This window comes from Trifolium pratense, linkage group LG4, assembly GCF_020283565.1.
Source record: "Trifolium pratense cultivar HEN17-A07 linkage group LG4, ARS_RC_1.1, whole genome shotgun sequence".
NCBI lineage: Eukaryota > Viridiplantae > Streptophyta > Magnoliopsida > Fabales > Fabaceae > Trifolium > Trifolium pratense.
Window position 1 is genome coordinate 22,396,602 of NC_060062.1, and position 25,412 is coordinate 22,422,013.

General features: G+C 30.5%; 3 protein-coding genes and 2 long non-coding RNA genes across 6 annotated transcripts; 2 read left to right on the top strand and 3 right to left on the bottom strand.

The window, feature by feature from the left end:
• Positions 1-4,683: 4,683 nt before the first annotated feature.
• On the bottom strand, positions 4,684-6,789 carry LOC123924035. 2 transcript variants are annotated; one of them, XR_006814568.1, is made up of 6 exons: positions 6,515-6,789; positions 5,956-6,013; positions 5,770-5,836; positions 5,415-5,539; positions 4,856-4,912; positions 4,684-4,765 (listed from the first exon to the last, which is right to left on the bottom strand). It is a non-coding gene; the product is annotated as an uncharacterized LOC123924035 (long non-coding RNA). The 2 variants fall into 2 exon arrangements; XR_006814567.1 differs by lacking the exon at positions 6,515-6,789 and having other exon boundaries at positions 5,956-6,184.
• Positions 6,790-8,230: 1,441 nt separating this feature from the next.
• LOC123881976 (DNA primase small subunit-like) lies at positions 8,231-11,210 on the bottom strand (the record flags this gene model as incomplete). Its single annotated transcript, XM_045930749.1, has 8 exons — positions 8,231-8,426; positions 8,871-9,013; positions 9,106-9,224; positions 10,263-10,401; positions 10,493-10,608; positions 10,684-10,745; positions 10,912-10,963; positions 11,059-11,210. Coding segments are annotated over 5 exons (426 nt in total), but the record flags the coding sequence as incomplete, so codon positions are not given.
• Positions 11,211-15,609: 4,399 nt separating this feature from the next.
• Positions 15,610-18,698, bottom strand: LOC123922300 (S-protein homolog 2-like). The gene is made up of 2 exons (XM_045975028.1): positions 18,675-18,698; positions 15,610-15,945 (listed from the first exon to the last, which is right to left on the bottom strand). The coding sequence occupies exons 1-2, from the start codon at positions 18,696-18,698 to the stop codon at positions 15,610-15,612; spliced, it is 360 nt and encodes a 119-aa protein (XP_045830984.1).
• A 2,733-nt stretch (positions 18,699-21,431) lies between these two features.
• On the top strand, positions 21,432-23,119 carry LOC123922301 (probable sugar phosphate/phosphate translocator At3g11320). Its single transcript, XM_045975029.1, has 3 exons — positions 21,432-21,902; positions 22,680-22,783; positions 22,873-23,119. Exons 1-3 carry the CDS (start codon positions 21,693-21,695, stop codon positions 23,117-23,119), a joined length of 561 nt encoding a protein of 186 aa, XP_045830985.1. The 5' UTR covers positions 21,432-21,692.
• Positions 23,120-23,187: 68 nt separating this feature from the next.
• Positions 23,188-23,965, top strand: LOC123882476. The gene is made up of 2 exons (XR_006799829.1): positions 23,188-23,621; positions 23,708-23,965. It is a non-coding gene; the product is annotated as an uncharacterized LOC123882476 (long non-coding RNA).
• Positions 23,966-25,412: the final 1,447 nt, after the last annotated feature.

Genomic DNA, 25,412 nt, shown 5'->3' on the forward strand with positions numbered 1-25,412 from the left:
CATATAGATCATTTGTGTAAAATTTCAGACAAATCCAAAATCATTTGATATGCTATTGAGACACATAAAGATTAACGGCATTTAAAAAAATACAAAAACCGTTAATTTTGATGTATCTCAATAACATATCAAATGATTTTGGATTTATTTGAAATTTTTCACAAATGATCTATATGATGTAAACTTTCAATCCAACGGTGGATTTTATAAAATTTATATCGGTTAAAACGTTATTGAGAGGTGTAACATTTGGTGTCAAACTAGTTGGTGTCAACGGATCCTGACTCATATATATATATATATATATTGAGAATCATCAAAATTAACGATTTGAGTCTTTTTTTTATATGTCGTTAATCCTTATGTGTCGCAATAACATATCAAATGATTTTAGGTTTGTTTGAAGTTTTACACAAATATCTATATGATATAAACTTTCAATCCAACGGCGAATTTTATAAAATTTATATCGGTTAAAACGTTATTGAGAGGTGTAACATTTGGTGTCAAACTAGTTGGTGTCATTTGATCCTGACCTATATATATATAAAGTTAGAATTCGAATCTTGGGCACTCTACATATTTACTTTAATAATAAAAAAATTAATCATTAGGTTATTTGAAAAAGTAAAAAATAAAAACCAAAAATACAAATAATCCAAAAAAATTGAATTGGATTATCGTCCATTCTTAATTTTTTTTTTTCTATCAGCAAAAGAAATTTATTAAAGGCACAATCATGCACAAGAAGTACACGAAGGCCAAAGAGAAATACAAGGAGGAGCACAGCCCAAACAGAAAGGCTCCAAGAGTATTTGACATAGAACAAAAGAATTAACAACCAGATTATCCATTCTTAATGTTTAATATGTTTACTTATAATTGAAACTAAATATTTCATCAAATATATTGTCCAAATGTTATATCTTTTATGTGAGCACAATAAGAATAATTTTTTTAAACAAAGGAGAATTTGAAGAAAGAATAATTTATTAAAATATACAAAAGAAAGAATATTTTAGAACAAGATTTACAGAAGGCTTAATTAGTAAAATTGTTTCTTAAAGACATTTTTTGTTTCAAATTGGTCCCATAAAAAAAAAAAGTCTGAATAGGTCCCTTAAAGAAAAAATGTCTGAATAAAAGACATCTCCGTTAATCAGTTTGGTCCCTAAAAAAATGTCCGAATAAGACCAAACTGTTTAACGAATATGTCTTTAAGGGACCTATTCGACATTTTTTCTTTAAGGAATCTATTCAGATCTTTTTTTCATTTAAGGGACCAATGTAAAACCAAAAATATCTTTAAGGAACAATTTTACTAATTAAGTCTTTACAGAAATGCATGTAAGTTTTTTTTTCATATATATAATTTATATTGAACGATTTCACTAAGAAGATTTAACTTAATATACATCGAGTTCTCTATATCTCGAGAACAAACATTTATTAAAATAAAAAAAATTGTATTTTTTTTAAAACTTATTCCATGGATAGCAAACACCGGCATTGAATCTCTATTTCTGCATGGTCCTCATTTAAATGTATTCCAATTATTGTAATCACAATCAGATCTAACGTAATTACCACGGATGAATATATCAAAATAATATAATTTTTCACCAATCCATTGAAAGCAACAGAAGAATAGTGTAGTGTCAACTCGGAATCTATTACTAATATATTAAAATTGATTACCACCAAAGTTACTAATATATTCTTATTACTTTTATCTGAGATCTTTTCATATTCATGATATGAAATAGTAGAATTTAGCAATATATAGTTCTTGCTTTGTAGTGATTTTTGATATCTTTCTTCTGTTGATCATTCAAGGCTTCTCTTTCAAGTTTTACGCTAATTGCATCAACAGGTGGTGTGTATCCTCTTGTGACAATATCCCAAAGATCAGAATCATAGTCCTGATAGAAGCTTTCAATTATATCTTTCCAGTATTCATAACGCTCTCCATTAAACCTGAGAGGCTTAATGGTATATACTGATCTTTTTCATTGTTGTTTGCCGTTGTGTTTCAAGAACATAATTAACAAGAAAAGCTGACTGGATCTTTATCCGACACGATTAAGTGTTTGACACGACTCGTCAATATTAGAACCTACACTCTGATGTTAAGTACGTGTTAACATAAAAAATCTTACTATCATCAAATTTTTGGACGCTAATTTGACATTAAAACGCTTTTAGAGTTCAATTTTTGCCTTTTAGCGTCCGTTTTTCGTTGATGCTAAAACGTAAATTTCTTGTAGTGTTAGTATTACTGTTATTAATGATAATTTTAATTTTTTAATATTTTAAAATAAACAAATAAATAATATTAAAAAAGAAAATTTTCCGGTAGATGACACGGGAGGGATAACATACTAGTATGATATATATTAAATAATTTCACGAAGAAGATTTAAGACAATACATCAACTTTGAATCTTGAGAACAACATTTATTCGAACAAACAAAAATATTTATTATATTATTTGTTTTTATTCCACGAAAAGCAAATAGGCTCTCCATGTTCCGGTTTTCTACATGGCCCTGATTTGAATATATTCCAATTGCAATCATCACAGTTACTTTTATCAAACCAATGTAATTCACCATTCCACACAAAAGAACAGTAGAATTGTGTAGTGCCAATAAATCAATAATTATAAATTTAGGATTAAAACTGAAACTAAAGCTACCGCCATGATGCAGAAGTTGAACTCCGAGATCATCAATCTGCAGATTTACGATGAAGGGTTAAGTCCAAATTGCCTTCCAAACTGTTAACAATATTCACATGAGTTTTCCCAAGAATATTATGCATTGATATCAAAATTAACACACATAATAGGATGACTTTTGGGATAAATGAAGACATTGCACCTTCGGTTGATATTTTTGTTGAAAGTGAATAATATTGGATTTGTGAAGGGAAGAACAACATATATTTATAGAAGATTTTAAAGTGAAAAAAAAATACATTAAAACCTTATATGTATAAAATGTCAAATGCATCTGGTCCAAATTTTAAACTAAAAACATTTGACACACAAAATATATCTTATTCAAAGTTTGAAGTAATTATAGTATAATTTGTTTTTTTTTTTTTGACTAAGTGTTTCTGTAATATATATAAGCCAGTGGATTTGTTCTAGTGGTGAGGGATTTGGGTAGTATGTTAGAGGTTCTGGATTCGATCCTCAGCTTATTGTAAACAAAAAAAAGAAGTTAATGTCATATATAATTTTCAATTCAATTGACATCATCAAAATGCTTCAGCAATTAATATTTTATTGATTTTATTTTGAAATTCTAATAATAGTTATTAAATAAAAGAAATATTTCAAGTCAAAAAATGTATAGATTTAAAATTATAGTAATATTTATTAAATAAAAGGAATATTTAATGTAAAAAATGTTTAGATATGTAAAAACATTTTAAATATTTGTGAAGATATGCATTAGCACACATAGGATGTGATATACAAAGTACTGTGATATTTTATGAGACTTATCGGACTCAAATTAGTCATTTATATGTTGTGGGTAAGACGGGGAGAAATGTACACTTTATTAAAAAAAAAAAAATATATATATATATATATATATATATTAATAACTCTTTAATTTATGGCAGTCAAGAATAAAAGTAAAAAAACAACTTTACACAAGTCAAAAGACATTATAAAATAAATATCTGATTAGAGAAATTATCGTTAATAAAGTTTGACCAAAAAAATTGGAGAAATTATTCAAAAATATTTTCATTTTAAATTAATATATCATATTGACAAATAATGTTTTATTTATGTTTGTAAAAAAATTATTTATTTTAAAAACAAATTTTACTTTTTATTTTATTTTAAATTGTCGCAAAGTCAAAAAGTAAACGAAGGGCTATTTCTAAATTACAATAAATTTGACGAGTAGTCACTACAAGAAAATACGGGATTTGCTACGACAGTCTTTGTAGCTAATTCGTAGCTAATCTCTAGTAAAACAGATTTAGCTACAGATTTGTTGTGATTTAGCAACCGTATAGGGTGTAGCATGGATTGGGTGGCAAATCACCTATCAAAACATTTCCTAGCTAATTTGCAACTAATATATAGAATATCCTAGCTAGTTCCCAATTAATGCCTAGTTAAATAATGTTCCAACGTTTATGTTTCCTAACTAAATCGTTAGGATATTTCACAACGATTTCGTAATAAATCTCTAGCTACACATTCCTAGCGATTTCGCAGCCAAATCCAAGCTTTTAAAAAAATATATAATTATAAAATGCTGATTATGAATTCATGCCCAAAATTCAAGCTAATTATAAATTATTTATCATCTATTAAAAAATCGAAATAAGCCTAATTAAATCAACATGATTTACAACTACAAGACTAAATTTTACGCATCACAAAGTAACTAAACACATGTTAGCATTATATAAGTAATCAAGTATATCTTCGAACTTTGTCAAAACTAAAAAACCTAAAGAAAATGAAGACATAATATTCTCACTTTTACAAATGAAATCAAAGTACAAAAACCTTTAAAACCTTTTATTAGCAAAACTGTACCTAGAACCATAGCTCCATCATTTGGTCTTTCATATCCCCCTCCTTCCTTTAAGATCTTCTTACCTTCCTATCCTTAGTAATGTCAGATACAATCCTCCACGAGACTAATCCAAGATCCATTTGGAGCGAAGCATTGGGAGGCACAACACCATCATCTCCTGATGAAGGTTTTCCACTCTCACCAAATGCATCTGCAGAACTTAAAAAACTCAATAAACTACTTATACAAGCAAAACATGTATCAACATAATTATAATAATAACAACAAAATTTTGACTTACATTCTGGCATATACATGATTAGTTAATCATCCGATATCCGAACACAACTGCTATATACTGGACAAAATTCAAAGGTACTAGTTGGTGAGGCACTAGTAGGATCATAAAAAATAAAAAATAGAATAGCTTCATCAAAGATTCGAAAACAAAACAAAGCAGTCATCTTGCCCTGCCACAATTGTATGGTACCAGAGGAACTTAATTCCAGGATAGAATATCAACCTTACGCAGAGAAAACACAAGGCAACGGCCTAAAATAACCCCATTCTGCCAACAAATTAGAAGCCTCACTTTCTAAACCCTCGTAAAGACACTCTCCAAAAGTTTCAGAAGTATTCACTTTGGTCATTCATTAACGTGGTTACAAAACTCACAAAAGTTCAGTCCCACATGGCAGCACATATGCAAGAAAAAGGCCAGTCATCAATTTGAGGAAACTATTTGAGTCAAGTCTAGATTTACAAAATTGAGAACCTATTCAAACAAAGAAACTATAATGCACTTATGATCAATTATGAGTACCAAAATATGTCCCTGACTGCAGTAATAAAATATTCACCTGGTATAACTGCAGGAATTTTCCCCTCTCCAGGTACAACATCACAACCGTTTAACTCATCCAGCGGTTAAAATTCAGTCTCTCACGGGTGAGACATATAAGTGGCTCTCACGCTAGAATCCGCCCTAAATTATCGGCATAACAAGGACTAATTATTATACACTTTATGATGATATAAGCACATTTGTACGACAAATGAAGACTAAGGTCAGACAATTGCATGTGTATAACAATTATTGTAGATTATATGATTTTTTAAGTACATTTGTACGACAAATGCAGACTAGACAAGTGCATTTGTAAGACAATTAAAGCTCAAATAAATTTCGAATAATTCATCAATACCATAAATTACCTTGAAGAATAATTTTATAGTGATGAGACAGCAGGTGGAAAGTTACCGACAAATTTTACTCGATCACCTGAATTTTACATAAACATCATATAATTAAAGCCTTCAAAATGTCAACTGGCATCAATATTAGAACAAGACATTAGGAATCGTAGATAGATGCTTATCTATTAGGACACAACAACATACCTTTTTTAAGAGCAGTGACTTTTGATGATGCAGTAGAAACCTCTTGTTTCAGCATAGCCTGCGAACTTAAGCTTTTGATGAAGATGCAACAACTAAATTCAACGACTAGTGAACCTGATAATGCTTATTGTTCAAGTAATAACATGCAAATAATCAATGCTTAGTGAGTGTATCATTATGCAAAAAATCAGCATTAAGGTTTCAAATTAATTGCACACTCACATTTCAAATGACAGTTTGACATGAGATACAATCCAAAAAAGAGCAGCAAAGTTCATTCTAAAATAAACATGATAAGACAATGCAAAGTTCTGACACAAGACGTGCAGCAAAAATGGGAACATGTCGTGGAGATGGAACTTAGCATTTCTATGGTATTTATAATAACAAGAAACAGTACATGGAACTTTATCTCTAATATCTTGTACTAATGTAGATTAATTGCATTCATTCTTTGTATTATTTCCCTTTCACAAATTTGGTTAAAGCATCGACTAAATATGGCTAATAAAAGGAAGGGTCATGCAACTAGAGTAAAAATTTGGTCCAACTAATATACCTAAGGAAGACTGAGGTGGATTGCGACTTCTCCCTCGACCACGTCTAATCAGACATAGTCATGACATCAACTACCGTTTATGTTTCTGAAAAATCAGTTAGTTTTGATGTGCAAAGATAATATATTTAGACAAGTCCATGTGCAGAAAGACACAAATAGAGAGGGAGAAAACGAACCAGAAGCCCAACTGCAACACTCAGAAGGGAGATTTTGTTAACACCAGCTCTAAGCTTCACCCTTTCACTAAAAGTTAGTTTGGGGAAATCCACGCTTCCATATATACGGTTCCTGATCAAAAGAGGATAGATAATAGGCTCAATGTATTAAAGATGAAGTTGAATGGAAAATTAACTAATAGATCATGTCTTGATATATTCGTCCAATTGAAAACTACTTAAAGCATAAAAAAAATTTAAGGACATAATATGATGATAAGGCTACTAATGAGACTATACAATTTTTAAATTGTATATTCCCTAAACTATGTATTTGAGTTGCTTCCAATAGCAGAACATAAGAATAGTTGCTTCCAATAGCTTCATCAACACAGTTGCATACTATAGCCTATAGCTCCATCAACATAGTTGCATACAATATGCAAAGATGATCATATCACAAATCACCTACTAGATATGTCACTTATAGAATCAATCCAATAAGTATGATCTAATTCTATATTATACATTAAAATGAAATTTGGTGAACAAATTTAGTAACCTGAATTCAATTTGTGCAAAACCTAAATAGAGAATTGGAAACAAAAATTGCCGTAAAATGTGTTCAATTGAAGGATTTTTCTCAGTAAGTCTCCTGTAATATAATAACATGCAAATAATCAATGTTTATTGAGTTGATGATTATGCAATTAAACATACATGAAGTAGGAACCCTAATTTTCCGATTATGCAGTAGTGATTTCTAATTTAGACGAATGAGATTATGTGATTCATAGCGTTCAAATCAAGTCCAGAACTCAATTAGAGTGTTGAAACGCTAACGAAGAATAACAATCGCAGAAATCTAAATTAGAGTGTTGAAATTTAACTTACGCCAAATCGGAGAAGAATCGAGCACTACAACATCAAATTTCAACGAAGAATAACAATCGCGAGGAAGGAGGAATGCGGCGAAGAGGATCGAAGGAGATTGAGATCGGAGCAAGATCGAAGGGAGAGTGAGATCGGAGCAGAATCGCGAACAGAGCAAGATCAGAGTGAGAGCGAAAGGGAGAGAGAGAGCAATCGGTGACGCGATATTCACTACTAGAAAAATCTTAAATACCGACGGGAGAAATCTGTCTCTAAAATACAAATATTCGGTCACTAAGCATGTTAGAGACAGAATTAGAGACAGATTTGATTCTGTCTTTAATTTCCTCGTCTCTAAACTATCAGAGACGGATTTTATATTCCGTCTCTGATTGGAGACCGAATCTATTCGTCACTAACAAATAAATATCTGTCACTAAACATTGAATTCAAAATACAATAAATCCGTCTCTATTAGAGACAGAATTGTCCGTCTCTGAATTTAAAAAATTCTGTCTCCATAGAGACAAATATTTTCGGTCTCTAATTAGTTAATAAATTATTATTTTTTTGTCTATTTAGCAATTAAAGGCTTATACAATTTTTTAAATATTAATTTTTATTTTCTATATATAATTCATATAATTCTAGAATGTGAAAAAATCAAATTTTGATCAACACCAAATTTATAAAATTTGTAACATTAACATAAAAATTTGTCGTTCTTACAAAGTATCAAGTGCACTACTGCGGCACTACATAGTATCAAAAATACATAACGAAAAGTAACTAAAGCTAATTCGTCGGAATATAATTAGCTTCTAGTCTTCATCTCTTCTATCTTCATCAATGTGTGGACTTGGATAATTTGTTTGGCCTTGAACCTATCGAAAAAAAAAAAAAAATATATATATATATATATATATATATATATATATATATATATATATATATATATATATATATATATATATATATATATATATATATATATATATATATATATATATATATATATATATATATATATATATATATATATATATATATATATATATATAAGTTATAAACTCAACTTAATAGATGTCATCAACTAAAAACAAGCTATTTTATTTTTAGTCCAATCTAACCACAACCATGTATCATAAATTATATTCAAGCTAAGTCTCATTGCTGCAAGATAAAAACATAAGTTATCTTATTTTGGCAACCTTGTAAACCATAAGTACAAAGCATGCCTACGTGGGTCACAAATGCAAAAACAAATGGCATTATACAAAGTATCAACTACAGCATAATATCCAAACCAATTGCAAGACTTAACTTACCTAGCTAGTAGAAGCTTAATCCAACATATAAAGTTTCTAGCTCCTGACTTACATAGTCTATGTCATCTCTAGATTGATCCCTGTGAAGTGTCTTTATAAGCTCTAATTCATTTATGTATCTTTTACATCACTTTCGGTTTAACCTGTATATTAAATAGCAAATAATTAAAGTCTAGAATCATAAAATAGTGTCAATTTTATAAAGTATTTTTCATCCACAACAATTACAACTTACATTTTTGTGATAATCAATTGGTAACTAAAGAGCATCCCATCAAACAAGTAATGAGCAAATCAAGTGTTTCAACTCTTCTTGAGTACTAGAACAATGCTAGTATGTGTTCTAATGAGAAGCTGAACATGTAAAAGTAACTAAGTTATTTCATCTGAGGCATAGTGAGTATCAAGTGTTCTATATTTAAAGTTAAAATATAACCCTTGACCAAAAAAAAAAGAAGTTAAAATACAACTATTGATGTCATTAAAATAAAGAAAAGGAGAACTTAAAATTGACACTACAAGAAAATAAGTTATCTTTATTCTTACTCTCATTGACTTTGAAATAAGGGGTATATCTAATATATAGTATACATAGTTCATTGTTTCATATTGATTGTGGCTTGGTAACTTTTGAGTCAGTTAGAAAAGCCTAAAAAGGCTCAACAAGACAACACCACCTGCTAAACAAAACTACAATAGTAACCACCCTAAACCAGCACTAATAGAGCCTAAAATCCAACGGATAACCGCAAAAACCAGATCAGAAGAAAAACAATCAACAATCCCTAACGCGTAACAACAAAAACCAATACATGAGAACCCTGCCATAACACCAAAACTGAAACTACCCTGCACCAGAAACAAAACAACAATGATCCAGAAACAATAGAGAAAATGCAGGAAAAACGCGGATCAGACATCAACATTTGGGCAACAAAATACATCCTCCACTAAATTTTGTCTTCCAAAACAGTACACTTGGTCCCAAGATCACCCAAAGTATAAAAAAAACTACACACATAGTTAAAAATGAAAGAAAAAAAATCAAAACCTAACTAAAATCAAAACCGCACAATATGAGTCTATGCAACAAAACTATAAAGCTGATTTTACTAAAGGTGAAGCACATGATGGCCCATACTTAATTACCCTTTAAAAAATGCACAAACACTATATACACACAAAGATGTTCGGTTTATATTATTTTGAATCTTTTTTTTTTATTTCTCTTTGTTGTCTCAAATAATAACTATACTAAACATATTGAAAGCAAATGGAACTAATGAAGCTATACAACTCAAATGTATAAAAAAAAGAGTCTTCTTCATCCACCCGGAGAAGATGTCATTGTTACCTTCATATTCTAAATTTTCCCAAAAGGAATATTTATACCTTATGTTTTCCAGATTGCAGCAGTTGCTTAGTAAGCAATATTTTCTTGCCATCGCACAACATTAATATCTTCTTTTGCACTAGAGGACCTCCTATTATATATTATCTTGCCATCTTCCCCTAAGTTCAGAAGCAATAGCTGCAAAGGTAAAATATTCATAGCATAAGATAATAGCAGTAAAATTAAATAACAAGGACCATACCGGGAGAACGCAAATAATAAAATGTACATTCATCAGGAATCATGCTTAGGATCTTTTCATATCTCTCCTCAGTAGCAAGTAAGTTTTGATTAGTAAGCAATATTTTCTCAAAATAGTCCTTGAGAACATTGGTGTATGAAGTCCTGGAAAAATATAACACTGATTAGGATATGAAATAAGCATCAGAAAGTTGGTTAGTCATTCATCTCAAGACTTACGCCAAGAAAGGATGAAGCGCAGCACCCATCAAGGAAACCTTGTTATGACTTTTTTCATTGCCCTGGACAAAACATGAAATCAACAAACATCAATACAAGTATTGACAAACAGATTCAGATTGCCATTGTGTGCAGTCAATTAGTATCTACCTCTAACTTGATATTGTTGTGACTGCATTAACTGCATCAACCATTGACAAACCCACCACTTGTTACTAAGGATAATACCTTGTAAACACGAAAATAGTCAGCAATAGAAGCTCTTTGCTCGTTAGTCAACCTGCAATAGTAAAGATAGTATAATCGAATCAATGTCAACGTGTACTACATGCAGGTGAAGCAAATATTAGAACTTTTGATGGTCTAGTGTCTAGCCTTCTTGCCTTCCCATCACACACCCAACAATGAACACCTCTACGTCCACTATAGACCCAGAGTATGTGCTTAAAACCAAAGTCATCTGAAACAGTAGTTCCAAAGCAGAATACACAACAATCAGTGACGTGACACAGTGTGAAGATTAGATTTTTCAAACGTCAAATAACACGATTTCAATAGTTGGCCAGATAGGTTCAATCTGATAAAGTTAGAATTGGTGATTTTACAGCAAGTTGGATATTACTCTACATCCTTCCCAATCTATTTTAACCATCCTAAAATGAAAAAGAGGAATCAGAAGATAAAAGCTTGATTTGGATATCATAGAGACTCACGGGTGGATGAAGAAGACTCCTTGGTGTCGCTGAAAAACAATAATAAATTAACATAAAGAAGCTTATAGAAAAAAAAACCAACAAATCTGAAATAACTCAGAAAGAGAAAACCTATATAAACTCCAAACCTCTAAATCTGATGAAAAAAGATTATAGAACCTGAAACAACACAGAAAAACAAATTCCAGCAAATAAAAAATTAACGAAAATCAAAACCTCCAAATTTGAGTTTACATAATAACAAAACTATAAAGATTTGAGATTCAACAATACCTTTTGAGACGGACTAGTATGCATAGAAAGAAAACCTAGCAAGCGGAATTGGAAACAATCCATAAAGAGAAGAATGATTAGGGTCGGAAACAAGGACGAAATAAACGATTTGGGATTAGGGTTAATGGATTTCTTCATGATTTTAGTGTTTTTATTTTTAGGGTATAACTGCAAACTCGAAATCATGATTTGTTCATGATTTGTGCAACTGATTTGAGTTTACGATTGATTTGGAAAATAAAAAACAAAAGAGGGAAGAGATGAAATATGGGCGCGAGTGAAAATTTTGGAGATTGAAAATATCGCCCGCGTTGCTTTGCCACAATTTCAACCTTTGTCAATTTTCCTTTTTTTTCTTTTTTTTTTTTACGGTTAAAAAAATTATTTATAGTATATTTAAGTTTATTATTATATTAAGATAAAAAAAATTATTTATAAATCTAGTTTTATTTTTTGTCAAGAAAAAAAGAGTGGATTTTTTTTTGTTACAAAATTAAGACTGAATTTGTTTTAGATTTTTTTTTTGGTATTGAAAAAATTATTATTTTAAAATAGTGTATGTGATAGGATTTTATTTTTAATCATATCGTCTTTAATCTGTTTTGATTATATTTTTAATCATATCGTCTTTTTTGTATTTATCTCTATATTTTTTTTTATTTATCTTATATTTTTAGTGAAATTTTGTTCCAATCAATAATTTGTTTTGTTTCTATTTTTAAGCATATTATATATTTTTTTGTATTTATCTTATATTCTTTCTATTTTTTTTGTATTTATCTTATAATTTTTTATTTTTTTAGGGAAATTACAATAAAAGATATAAAACTTGCAACATGGTTAAAAGTAATAAGGATAAATTAGTAACTTTGTTGGTAATCGATTTTAATATATTATCAATAGATAATTTTATGATGGTAAAGAAATGAAAAGTATCTTTAGAATTTTTTAGAAATCTCTAAATTATAAGAGAAGGTGAAAAACAAAACATCAAGAAACCTAAGAGAAAAGCATTACCTCCGAATTGTGATCGGAGGAGGTAAGAATCGTGACTGGCGGTGATGATAACGTGTGGTGGAAACTGAAATCATGACTAGCAGATTGAGTTTGAGCGGCGGAGACGACGTAGAGAAAAGGGACTGAGTTCGTGAGCGTTAAGTCATTGTGAAGAGAAAAGGAAAATTGTGACTCAGGAAAATGTGTTTTAAAACATTAAAAAAAATATTATTATAAGAAAAATCATTTTGTTTAAAATTTTGGGCGGACAAAAAAAATTTGGCGGGATGAATTTTCAATGTTATTTCATTTATAGAGACGGATTCCAGAGACGGGTTAATTCAGAGACGAATAAATTCTGTCTCTGACAAATGTTTGACTATTTTAATATCAAGTTGACTAATTAGAGACAGATATAGAGACGAAATTATTAGACACTGCAAAAATCTGTCTCTAATTTCCGTCTCCAACTATTGATTTTCAATTATAATTATAAAAATGATAAAGTAGAGACGGATTTAGAGACAAAACTTTGTTGAGACAGAAATTTCCGTCTCTAAAATCCGTGACTAATACATATATTTTAATTTCGTTGTCTAACTACTTTTTTCCGTCTCCAATTTTGTCTCTATTAGAGAAGAAATAAATTTCGTCTCTAAATTCCGTCGGTATTTAAACTTTTTCTAGTAGTGATTGATGATAACGGTGTGTGGTGTTTGAGATATTTCCTTAAGTCAAAAAAATGAAAAAGAAAATAGTAGTAATAACAATACTTGCCGTCAAAAAATAAAAAAATAATATCAAAAGTAATATAAACATAATTTCTGTCAAATGGTTGTTAATATGCTTGAAATTAACTAGTAACATGTTTCGTAGCAAATATATGGTAGCAAATCGCGTTTTTTCTTGTAGTGAGTGACCGACACTAAAATTAAAAAATGTGTATATAGAGCTCGTTCTAACCAGTGACGGATCCAGAACCCTGAGTCAAGGGTGCAAATTTTTTCGTCCTTATAAAAAAATTTCATGTTTTTCGTTCCTAAAAATTTTGTTTGGTTATATTTTTTGTCCATAATGACTAATTTATGTTCATTTTAATTTTAATATTATGAACCAAAACCAAAATTCATTAATTTTATTAGAACGAAAATTATATATAACAGTAAATTAAAACATAAATTTAGTCAAAAGTAAAATAAAATATAAATATTTAAATTATAGTGAGGTAATATATAAAATATAAATATTCAAATGTGCGATAGGTTAGGCTATGAGCTTTGTACAAAAGATGTTGATTGCTTATACAAAAAAGTGACTTCAAGTGCAAGCAAGCTTTTAAGCACACCAAGTAAGTAGGGATGGCAAAAAAACCCAAATCCGAGAGACCCATCCGAATCTAAACCCAAGTCAACGGGCGAAACCCGATTTGACTGGGTTTGGGTTTGGGTTCGGGTGACACCCGATAATATGGGTGTGGGTTTGGTATCAGTCAAACCCACACCCGAAACCCATACACCCACCCGAAATATTTTGTAATTATCTAATTACCCCCATAGTCTCCCTCAATTTCCTTGGAAGACCTTAAATTTTAGTTGTAATTTAATTTCTTGAAAGTCTATGTTGTAATTTCTTGAAAGTCTATGTTTGAATTTCCTTGGAATACCTTAATTTTAGTTGTAATTTAATTCAAAGTCTATGTTGTAATTTAATTTCTTAAATTTGCAAATTATTTTCAAATGTGCTGCGAGTTTGGGTGTGGGTGGAAAAAACCCGAACCCAATGGGTGTGGGCGTGGGTGTTGTTTTGCCACCCGAATAGCCTTTGGGTTTGGGTTTGGGTTTGGGTTTGAGTGATGATTTCGGGTGTGAGTTTGGTAAGTGGTAAACCCGCACCCATGAGCGCCTGTTGCCATCCCTACAAGTAAGAGTACCGAAGCATCTTTATTCTCTATTGCTATATATGCATGAATAATGTCCGGTTCAAGCATGGGGGTTCATATCCTCTATTTTCAAGCATTGAGACTCAAACTCCACCTTGTAATGAATTGTTGAATTTTGATTGATAAAAACATATGCTTGATGTGGGGAAATGTCACAAAAAAATCTAGTTAAAGGTTTGATGAGTTAGCTGTTTCTAAATTTTGCTTCGTACAACCTATGAATTTGATGTTTTTGACCATGATAGTTTGCAAATAGTACTACTATAATAGTATATTCTATTTTCCTTGATAATTTCACTAATATGCTAAGCAATCTAGAACTTGACTTGTAACCACGAATGGAGCTTTTTTCCTATGAAACATGTTTTGAGCTTATCAACACTTTTTCATCTCTAAATCCTAATGGATCTTGTGTTGTGATGATCCTTGAGCAAAGTAAAAATTGTGCAAATTATGAAAATAACACGATAGGTGTTATTGTCAAGGACCAAAATCATATTAAGTCTAAAAATATTTGACGATTTTTGAAATTTTAAAAAAGTATTTGATTGAGTCAGAAAAAAAAAAAAGAATGACTAATTTTACGTTGATAATTAATTCTAAGTTGCCACCACATTTTCAAAGGAATGGCTAATTTATGTTTTCGTTTTGAAAATATATATGTTTTACAAATGTTTTCAGTCGAAATGTTTGTTAAAATTGGATTATCCATCATCCTTAATGTTTAATATGTTTACTTATAATTAAAACTAAATGATTCATCAAATATATTGTACAAATGTTATATCTTTTATGTGAGCATAATAAAAACAATTTTGTTTAACCAAAGGAGAAATTGAAGATTATCTACAACCCAAAAAATATATAAAAGAAAGAATATTTTTAGAACAAGATTTATAGAGATGAATGTAAGTTTTTTTTTTACTAAGAAGATTTAACATAATACATCGAATTCTCTATATCTCGAGAACAACATTTATTAAAATAAAAAATTTGTATTGTTTTTTACTTATTCCATGGAAAGCAAACACGTTGCATCGGATCTCTATTTCTGCATGGTCCTGATTTAAATATACTCCAATTGCAGTAATCACAATCAGCTCTACCGTAATCACCGCTGATGAATATATCAAAATAATGTAATTTTTCACCATTCCATTGAAAGGAACAGAAGAATAGAGTAGTGCCAATTGGAAATTTAGGATTAAAACTAAAACCAAAGTTACCACCATGATGAAGAAGATGAGCTCCGAGATCATCATCCTTAGATTTACAGTGAAGAGTTAAGTCTAAATTGCCTTCCAAAGAATTAACAATATTCACATGAGTTCCAAGAGTATTCTGCAACAATAATAAAATTAACACACATAGTAAGACGGTTTTTTGGATAAATTGAGACATTGCAGCTTTGGTTAATCTTTTCTTTAGAAGCGAATAATATTGGATATGTGAAGGAAGAAAAACATATATTTATAGGAGATTTTTTAAAAAATAAATATATTTTTATAACTTTAGATAGGTAACATGTCAAATGTATCCAGTCCAGAAGTTAAAATAAGTACATTTGACAAATAGAATTTTTTTTTTGTCAAGAAATAGAATATATTTATTTCAAAGTTTGAAGTAATTATAGTTCATTTTTTATTTATTTATGAGAATAAACACAAGACTCATTACTAAACACACAATATTTTTTGACTAAAGTTATTGCCGTCTTCAATTTTCAATTCAAATGACGTACTCAAAATTCTTCAGCAATTATTATAAAGAAAAAAGTTCAGCAATTAATGTTTATTTTTTATTAAAATTACTGTAATAGTTATTATTAAATAAAGATTAAATTGGCCAATTGGTCAAATTATGTGAAGGTAAAAAAAAATAAAGATTAAATCGCACAATTGGTTCCTTAACTTATTTATTGGTTATTTAACTAATTAACGTTGTCTTAAAAAAAACTAATTAACGTTATAAATTGGTCTTTTATCTTTAATTTGTTTGTCACATTGGTCTTTTTCGTTATTTTTTTTTCCAAAAAACGTTAATTTTACTTTATGTTCTTCCTTATATGTACGCTTAAATGATTTACTTATGAGTAATATTGTTAGGCATGGTAAGAAATATGATTATGAGATCTGACACCTTTCTTAGATTGGTGATAAAATTAACGTTTTTTGAGAAAAACTAAAGGAAATGACCAATATGACAAACATAGTAAAGTGAAGAGATCAATTTGTAATGTTAATTAGTTAAGAGACCAATATGAAACAAATAAATAAGTTAAGGGGCAAATTTTCTAATTTAGTCTTAAATAAAAGAAATAAAACAAATGTAAAAAAAACGATTTTAAATATTACCTCTTCCGTTCCTTTTTAAGTGTCACTTTAGAAGAATTTTTTTGTTCCTTTTTAACTGTCGTTTTGATTGTTTAAAGTTAGAATTTGTTGATTATACTCTTACTCTCTCAACTAGTAATAGACCCGTGCTCGTAACACGTTACGCCGATATTTTTTGCAGTTACACTTTGCTAATTAAAATTGAAAAAAAAAAAGAATTTATTTAATTAGTATTATGAATCAGTAGCATAATTTGTTTCATGTATGATAATAATTTTGGATACCAAAAATGTTGAACTTTTAATAGTAAGAATTTGTCTCACACATGATAATTATTTTGAAATTTTTATCAGCGGTAGTTTATCATGTATATGATAGTTAAAATTTATGTCAGTTAGAATTGCCCCATATATCATAGTTAGTTTTAAATTTATATTAGTTAGAACTTATCCCGTATAAAATAGTTTTTTTTATGAAATTTTTATTAGTTATAACTTGTGCACATATGATAATTATTTTGAATTTTTCATCAGTGATAATTTATCTCGTATATGATATTTCAAATTTATGTCAGTTATAAATTATCCCGTAAAAAATAGTTTTTTTTTAAGTTTTATTAGTTAGAATTTGTCTCGTATATGATAATTTTTTGAAATTTTTATCAGTGATAGTTTATCTTGTATATATATGATAGTTAAAATTTATGTCAGTTAGAATTGCCCCATATATCATAGTTAGGTTGAAATCTATTTTAGTTAGAACTTATCACGTATAAAATAGTTTTGTATGAAATTTTTATTAGTTATAACTTGTGTCACATATGATAATTATTTTGAATTTTTGATCAGCGATAATTTATCTCGTATACGATAGTTCAAATTTATGTCGGTTATAACTTACCTCGTAAAAGTAGTTTTTTTTTTGAAAGTTTTATTAGTTAGAGTTTGTCTCACATATGATAATTTTTTGAAATTTTTATCAGTGATAGTTTATCTCGTATATAATAGTTAGTTTTTTTTTTGTTGATTATGATAGTTAAAATTTATGTCAGTTATAACTTATCCCGTGTAAAATAGTCATTTTGATAATTTCACTAATATGCTAAGCAATCTAGAACTTGACTTGTAACCACAAACAGGGACGTACCTAGGCATGGCAATGGGGCGGGGCGGGGCGGGGACGGGTTTTCCCCTCCCCAAACCCAAACCCATAAAGTTTGGGTTTCCCCAAACCCATCCCAAATTCGAGCGGGGATAAAAATAATAACCCCAACCCATACCCAATGGGGATCGGGCATCCCCATCGGATTTCGGGTATCCCCATTACAAATCTTTCCACATGAATTTAGATTATATTTCAGTATTTTTTTATTAAAAAAAAAGTTAAATGTCCAAAATTATTTTCTCTCAACAATATTTTTTTAAATAAAGAAAAAAAATAGAGAAAATGGTTTGTTTAATACTCAAATTAAAATAAAAAATAAATATATGAACGTAATTTAAGAGATTGTTTAAGCGTTTCTAATTTAAAAGAGGTGAAATCTAATTTTTAGTATAAGCGGGGCGGGTTCGGGGTGGGTATCAATGTACCCATTACCCGCCCCAAACCCATCTTTTGAAATCGGGGAAAACCCAAACCCGAACCCAAACTCAGTCAACTCGGGTTTTCCCCGTCAAAGCGGGTATGGTTTGGGTGGGTACCCGCGGGTATGAGTTTTATTGCCATGCCTAGACGTACCCAAGCAGGGGCTCCAACCCCCATGTATAACTTTTAATGTATATGAGTTACTAATGACACCTCTTAATTTACCTACTCTTTTTTTAGGTGCTTCTAAATAAATTATTGTGATTTTATCTTATAATTTTGAGTTAAATATATTTTTTGTCTTTATAAAATTAAGAGTTTTTAAGTTTTGTCCTTCAAAAAATTTACTTTTAGTCCATATTTGTATTTTATAGCAATTATTTTGAGGACTAAAAGTATCAATTTTTTGTAAAAATATTTGAAAGTAGGGACTATTATCACCAAACTACAAGATTTTAGAGCATATTTTCAGTTAAAATTTAATAGGATTAAACATAAAAACTCGTTATTTTATAAGGACAAAAAATATATTTAACTCTATTATTTATTATTAAAAACAAATTTGTCCCCCGTGTGATTGATTTCTGGATTCGTCCTCCCTGACCACAAATGGAACTTTTTTCCTATGAAACATGTTTTGAGCTTATCAACACTTTTTCATCTCTAAATCCTAATGGATCTTGTGTGTGATGATGCTTGAGCAAAGTAAAAATTGTGAAAATTATGAAAATAACATGATAGGTGTTATTGTTAAGGACCAAAATCATATTTAAGTCTAAAAATATTTGACAATTTTTGAAATTTTAGAAAAGTATTTGATTGAGTCAGAAAAAAGAAAAGAAAAGAGTATTTGATTATTCACTCAACAAAATTCATTGATAATTCTACGTTGTCACCACATTTTTAAAGGAACGACTAATTTTTGTTTTCATTTTGAAAATATATATATGTTTTACAAATGTCTTCAGTCGAAATGTTTGTTAAAATTCAACCAAAGTATATTTTCACTGCTATTGTGAATTCGTCGTAAAATTACACCAATAAAAGAACTTTATGTATATGGAGCAATAGAACGGCAATCAATAACAAGCAGAATAATAATAATAATAATAATAATAATAATAATAATAATAATAATAATAATAATAATAACCGATAAACAAGATAAAAGAGAAGAAAGAACACAATGTTTGGGATGATGGATAAAACATGAAGTGATGTTATCTGGTGCCTCGAAGATAAAAAGCATGATGGTTGGTGGGAAGTTGGCATCACCATTGATTTAAAGGCAAAATGGAGAATTGTTAAATATTGTCTTGAAATCATGTAAAAATCATAAAATCATGTTTTGGGAGATTCTGTCTGCTCACGTCCAGGCGTGGGAGCTGGCGCCCAGGCGTGAAAATCTGGACTCAATTCTGCCTGCTCACGCCCAGGCGTGGGAGGCTGCGCCCAGGCGTAGCGCCTGCGAGCCTATATATAGGTTGTGCGTTTTCTGACTTTTTTAAGGAGATTTTAGGGTTTCTGAAGCCAACAAAAGACTAGGGTTTATAAGAGAACTTATGTTGGGCAAACACTAGGGTTGAGATTGATCCATCACCTTGGGAAACACTTTCATATTGAATTTCTTGGTCACGGGAAGAAATTCGGGCAAATGGTAGAATTAGGAACAAGGTTAATTCTTGTAATCTCTTTGGAGGATTTCATTGTAATCAAGTGCTTCATTTGATAGTGGAACAGAGTTGTTATCTCCCCCAGATTAGGTCACTTCACTAGTAGAAAAATGACTTTTGGTTAAGAGATTCCACTACTGGTATGTGAATAACAGTAGTTAAAACTATTTGACCAAAGGATTCCACTGCTGATATTTTAATACCTGTAGTGAAAAGTTCATAGATAAGGGATTTCACTACTGGTTTTCTTAAATCAGTAGTGAAAAGTAGACACGGTGGCAATGTTGTAATTACATTAAAGTTTGTTTTAATTGGATTTCACTACCGATTTGGTATTCACCGGTAGTGGAATCCCTAATAGTGTTCATTAATTAATTAATTTGTTCATTCCTCATTCTTCATTATCGTTCCCAAAATTTCTTCCCTTACGTACGCGAACGCGAGGACACACCGGAACGCCCTAATTTCTTCATTCTTCATCGTTCCCAAATTTCTTCCCAATTTCTTCCCAAATCGCCATCGTCCCTAATTTCTTCCCAATTTTCATTCCCAAATCGCCAAATCCCTAAAAATCCCAAAGCGCCATCGTCCCAATTTCTTCAATCATTCTCCAAACCCTAGACGGCGACCCCTTTATCATTCTCCAAATTTGCTTCAATCTGCGGTAACAAGCTTCAATCTGTGGTAACAATCCCTTTTTCTCTCTATTCTTCATTTTTTTATAACCTAAATTCAATTCATATTTTAAATTTTTATCTTCAATTTGGTTTATTAGGTTACCAGTGGAGTTGGGTTGCTTCTGCTCGATTTGTTTGGATAGAAAGAGTTGGGTTGGTGTTTAGTTCCTCAAGGTGCGTTTTTTCACACTTTTTGTCTTTTATTTTCACTGAAATACGAGAGACATGTGGCCCTTTGTGTGTTGTTCTGCTTCTTCTGCTGTGCCATGCGTTTTTTGGTGTGTTTGAGGGTAATCCTCTTGTTGGGAGGAATGGGTATTGATTTTGCTTATTGGTTAAAGAGTGTTGTTACAAGTAAGGCATTTTAGGAGGTTGAGTTTGAATTAATGGTTTGTGCAGTTTAGAATAAGAATTCATATATACTTTTTTGTGATTTTTTAAAAATCAGCTTAATTTGTTCTAGAAAGTGAAATATTTGATTATGGCGAGTGGTGATTTTAGCAATAAGAATAAGGCAATGAAGATTGTGATTATCACTACAGAATATGTGGAGACTGATGCTATGAGTTTTAAGTCTGTGGTGCAGAAGCTAACTGGTAAGTGTTCTTATGATGAACGTGGTTTTGATGAAAGTACAGAAGCTCCAAAAGCTAAGAGGGAAAAGCATAATCTATGGGAAAATGGGAATGGAAGAAGCTCTTTTTTATAAGTGATTCTTTGTTCAATGAGTATGATATGTTGCTTAGTGAGAAGATGCTGCCAAATGACCACTTTTTGTTTGAGTCACAAATTTAACTATGACTGTGTATATATAAAAAATAATGACCACTTTAAGTTTGATTTTCTGTGTTTCTGTTGTGTTTGGGAATATTTCGCTTCGGTATCTTCCTGTTTCTTTCAATCAAGCTATCGGCGCTACTACGCCTTTTTTCACTGCCATTTTTGCTTATATTATGACTTTTAAGAGGGAGGCTTGGCTCACTTATCTTACCCTTGTTCCTGTTGTTACTGGTGTTGTTATTGCTAGTGGGGTATGTTACATTTTACCCTTCTTCATTGCTTTGTACTACTTTTTGTTTTCATTTCTGCAATTGTTGATAGAAATGATATGTTATATATGGTGCATTGTTGATGGGAATGGTTTGATATGAGGGATTTTTTTGGAGTTGACTTTTTTATGATTTGATCATCAAATTTTATATGGTTTAGGTTTGTTTTTTATGTGATTTCAGATGCTTACATGAGATAATATGTTTAATTGGAGAGTTGGAAGTTTAGTTTAGTTCTTATTTGTGTTCAGTTGACTTATTTTGTGTCCAACAATTTGATGATTTTTTTATGGTTTGATCATCAAATATGCTTTAGGCTATTGTTGACTCAATTTGTCTTTTGGTCAGAGATAGTTCATGTTTCCAATTTTTCGTAGAGTTAAATCTAAATACTAGCATTGTCAATGCAGCTATGGTGGCGCTATACTTTGATAAATGTTTTGATCTTGGTCAAATTATGGGACTAAGTTTGTGCGTCATTTATTGTAGAATTGTAACGTAAAGGAATTTGAACAAACCGTTGTTTTTCGCGTTCGTGATTGATAATACTGATAAATAGACAACACAGCAGTCTGATTATTTTTTGTACTTGCATTGAATGATATTTTGTTGTTTTACCACGCCATAATATTACAACGGTTTTGAGCAACACCTGTTAACAATGTGACTGAACTTTGAGTGATATACTGATATTGATTTATGAAAAATAAAAACACTCTGGCTTCTGATTTGTGTTTTTCGTCCTCTATTTGGTCATAGGGTGAACCGAGTTTCCATTTATTTGGATTCATTGTATGTATTGCGGCTACAGCTGCAAGAGCCCTGAAATCAGTGCTTCAAGGAATTTTGCTATCTTCTGAAGGGTGAGGATTAAGAAACTTATCGCTGTAGATTTCTGTGGTTTTCAGGTTATATATACTCAAATTGGACTGACATTATTTTTGTGTATCAGAGAAAAGCTGAATTCAATGAACCTCCTTCTTTACATGGCTCCAATGGCTGTGGTTTTCCTTCTACCGGCTACACTTATAATGGAAGAAAACGTGGTTGGCATCACCTTGGCTCTAGCCAGAGATGATGTTAAGATCATTTGGTATCTGCTATTCAACTCAGCTCTTGCTTATTTTGTCAACCTGACCAATTTTTTGGTCACGAAACATTGCATCGGTGTTAAAACATTGCTTATTTTGTCAAGCTGACCAATTATTTTGTCAGCTCTTGCTTATTGTATAGTTTGGTTATAAAAATTGTTGTTTAGAATTGAAAATTGCATCGGTGTTTGCTTACTGCTGTTGTTTAGAATTGAAGTTTGAAATGGTCTTGTGATGACAGTTAGTAGTAGTTAGTTAATATAATTCTAAGTATTTAGTTTCATGAGTTAAAAAAATTCTAAACTATTGCTAGTTAGTATGCTTAAATGTCTTAGAGTTGTCAAATGAATGCTCTTGCAACAAAGTGTTACAGGCTTATTGGAAATACAGAACAAACTAGTCTTATTGAAGTTGTTCATTGTGTAACAAGACTATTCATTTGGTCACTTAAATAATAGTTCATATTAAGCATATTAAGTGTACCAGAGATTCATATATTCAGATGAGATATATCAGAGTATCACTATCAGAGTAAATTATGCACTATCTAATAACAATATTTGTTGCATGTCAAACAGTTATCAGCGGAGCACCACTGCTATCTCTGTTGGTAAGTTCTATCATGAGTTTTATTCATTTGTTTGTATTTATATTTTGAGTAGTAAGTTCTCATATTAGTGTAAACCTTGTGTCTAGTTTTTGAAAGGGAGGCAATTCTCATGTGATGGAGCCTGCTGCTGCTTTTCTTTCTCAGCAATGGCTAAGTGGTGTATAATTGTCGCTGGTATCTTAACTGCTTAGTAATATTAATGTTGTATCCTTAGCTATTGCTTAGTGAGTTCCATTGTATTGGTGCATTTTTTTCTGAACTGGTATCCTGTATCATTTAGAGCTTGCTGAACATCTTGTACACAAGACTTTTTGCTTTTAATGCCAATTTGCCTTTTCCAAAAACAAAATTGAGTATTGGAGTAGGTATTTGCATAATTGTTTTGGAAGTTTCATTTGCATTGGATTAGGTTTGGTCACCTAGGTATGCGAAAAATCAAACATACCACTACTGATATTCAGTTTAACAGTCGTGAACACCATACATACCACTACTGGTATTCATTAAACCCGACGTGGAATCCCCATGATTTATATTAAAAAAATTTAAAACAATACATACCACTACTGGTATTCACTATAACCGACGTGGAATCCCATACATACCACTACGGGTAATTGGAAAAACCGACGTGGAAAGTCCATAATTTTAAATAATAATTAAAGAAGAAATATACATACCACGACGGGTATTAAAAGACCCGACGTGGAAAGTCTGGACTTACAACGACGCCAGCATTCACTACGGCCACGGCCAGTAGTGGAAAGTCCGTTTGGCCAGTAGTGAAATCCCCTTTCTGCACTAGTGCTTTGACCAAACTGGGTAAACAATTCTATTGTGTTCTTTATTTATCGCTGTTTTATCTTTTCGTGTGATTGTTATTGTCGTTCACTTATTTGGTTGCTTTAATCGTATTTGCTCCACACATCAAATTTTATTATTGGTGTGATTTTTAATCGAATTCACAACAACTGCCACATTCAAGATCGACAACTAGTGAAAGTAAACGCCCTAAAGTTATAAGGGAGGAATCTAAAAATATAATTCAAGTAACTAAAATAAAATTTCACATTATATGTATAGAGCTAGAATTTGAACATCACTCCACATATCTACTTTAAGAATATATAAAAAATTTAACCACTAGGCAATTTAAAAAAAAAAACCAAAAATACAAATAATCCAAAAAAATTAATTTGGATTGTCCATCATTCTTAATGTTTTATATGTTTACTTATAATTAAAACTAAATGATTCAATAAATATATTGTACAAATGTTATATCTTTTATGTGAGCACAATAAAAACAATTTTGTTTAACCAAAGGAGAAATTGAAGATTATCTACAACCCAAAAAATATATAAAAGAAAGAATATTTTAGAACAAGATTTATAGATGCATGTAAGTTTTTTTTTCACTAAGAAGATTTAACATAATACATCGAGTTCTCTATATCTGGAGAACAACATTTATTAAAATAAAAAATTTGTATTTTTTTTACTTATTCCATGGAAGGCAAACACGTTGCATCGGATCTATATTTCTGCATGGTCCTGATTTAAATATATTCCAATTGCAGTAATCACAATCAGCTCTAGCATAATCACCGCTGATGAATATATCAAAATAACATAATTTTTCACCATTCCATTGAAAGGAACAGAAGAATAGTGTAGTGCCAACTGGGAATTTAGGATTAAAACTAAAACCAAAGTTACCACCATGATGCAGAAGATGAGCTCCGAGATCATCATCCTTAGATTTACAGTGAACGGTTAAGTCTAAATTGT

Bases quoted from the DNA above. Each gene is read 5' to 3' on its own strand.
- LOC123922300 (XM_045975028.1), bottom strand. From the start codon at position 18,698: ATGGGGGTTGGAGCCCCTGCTTGG. The intron at 15,946-18,674 runs GTACGTCTAGGC...TTATTGTTGCAG, and splicing joins GGGTTGGAGCCCCTGCTTGG to AATACTCTTGGAACTCATGT.
- LOC123922301 (XM_045975029.1), top strand. From the start codon at position 21,693: ATGACCACTTTAAGTTTGATTTTCTGTGTTTCTGTTGTGTTTGGGAAT. The intron at 21,903-22,679 runs GTATGTTACATT...ATTTGGTCATAG, and splicing joins GTGTTGTTATTGCTAGTGGG to GGTGAACCGAGTTTCCATTT. The intron at 22,784-22,872 runs GTGAGGATTAAG...TTTGTGTATCAG, and splicing joins ATTTTGCTATCTTCTGAAGG to AGAAAAGCTGAATTCAATGA.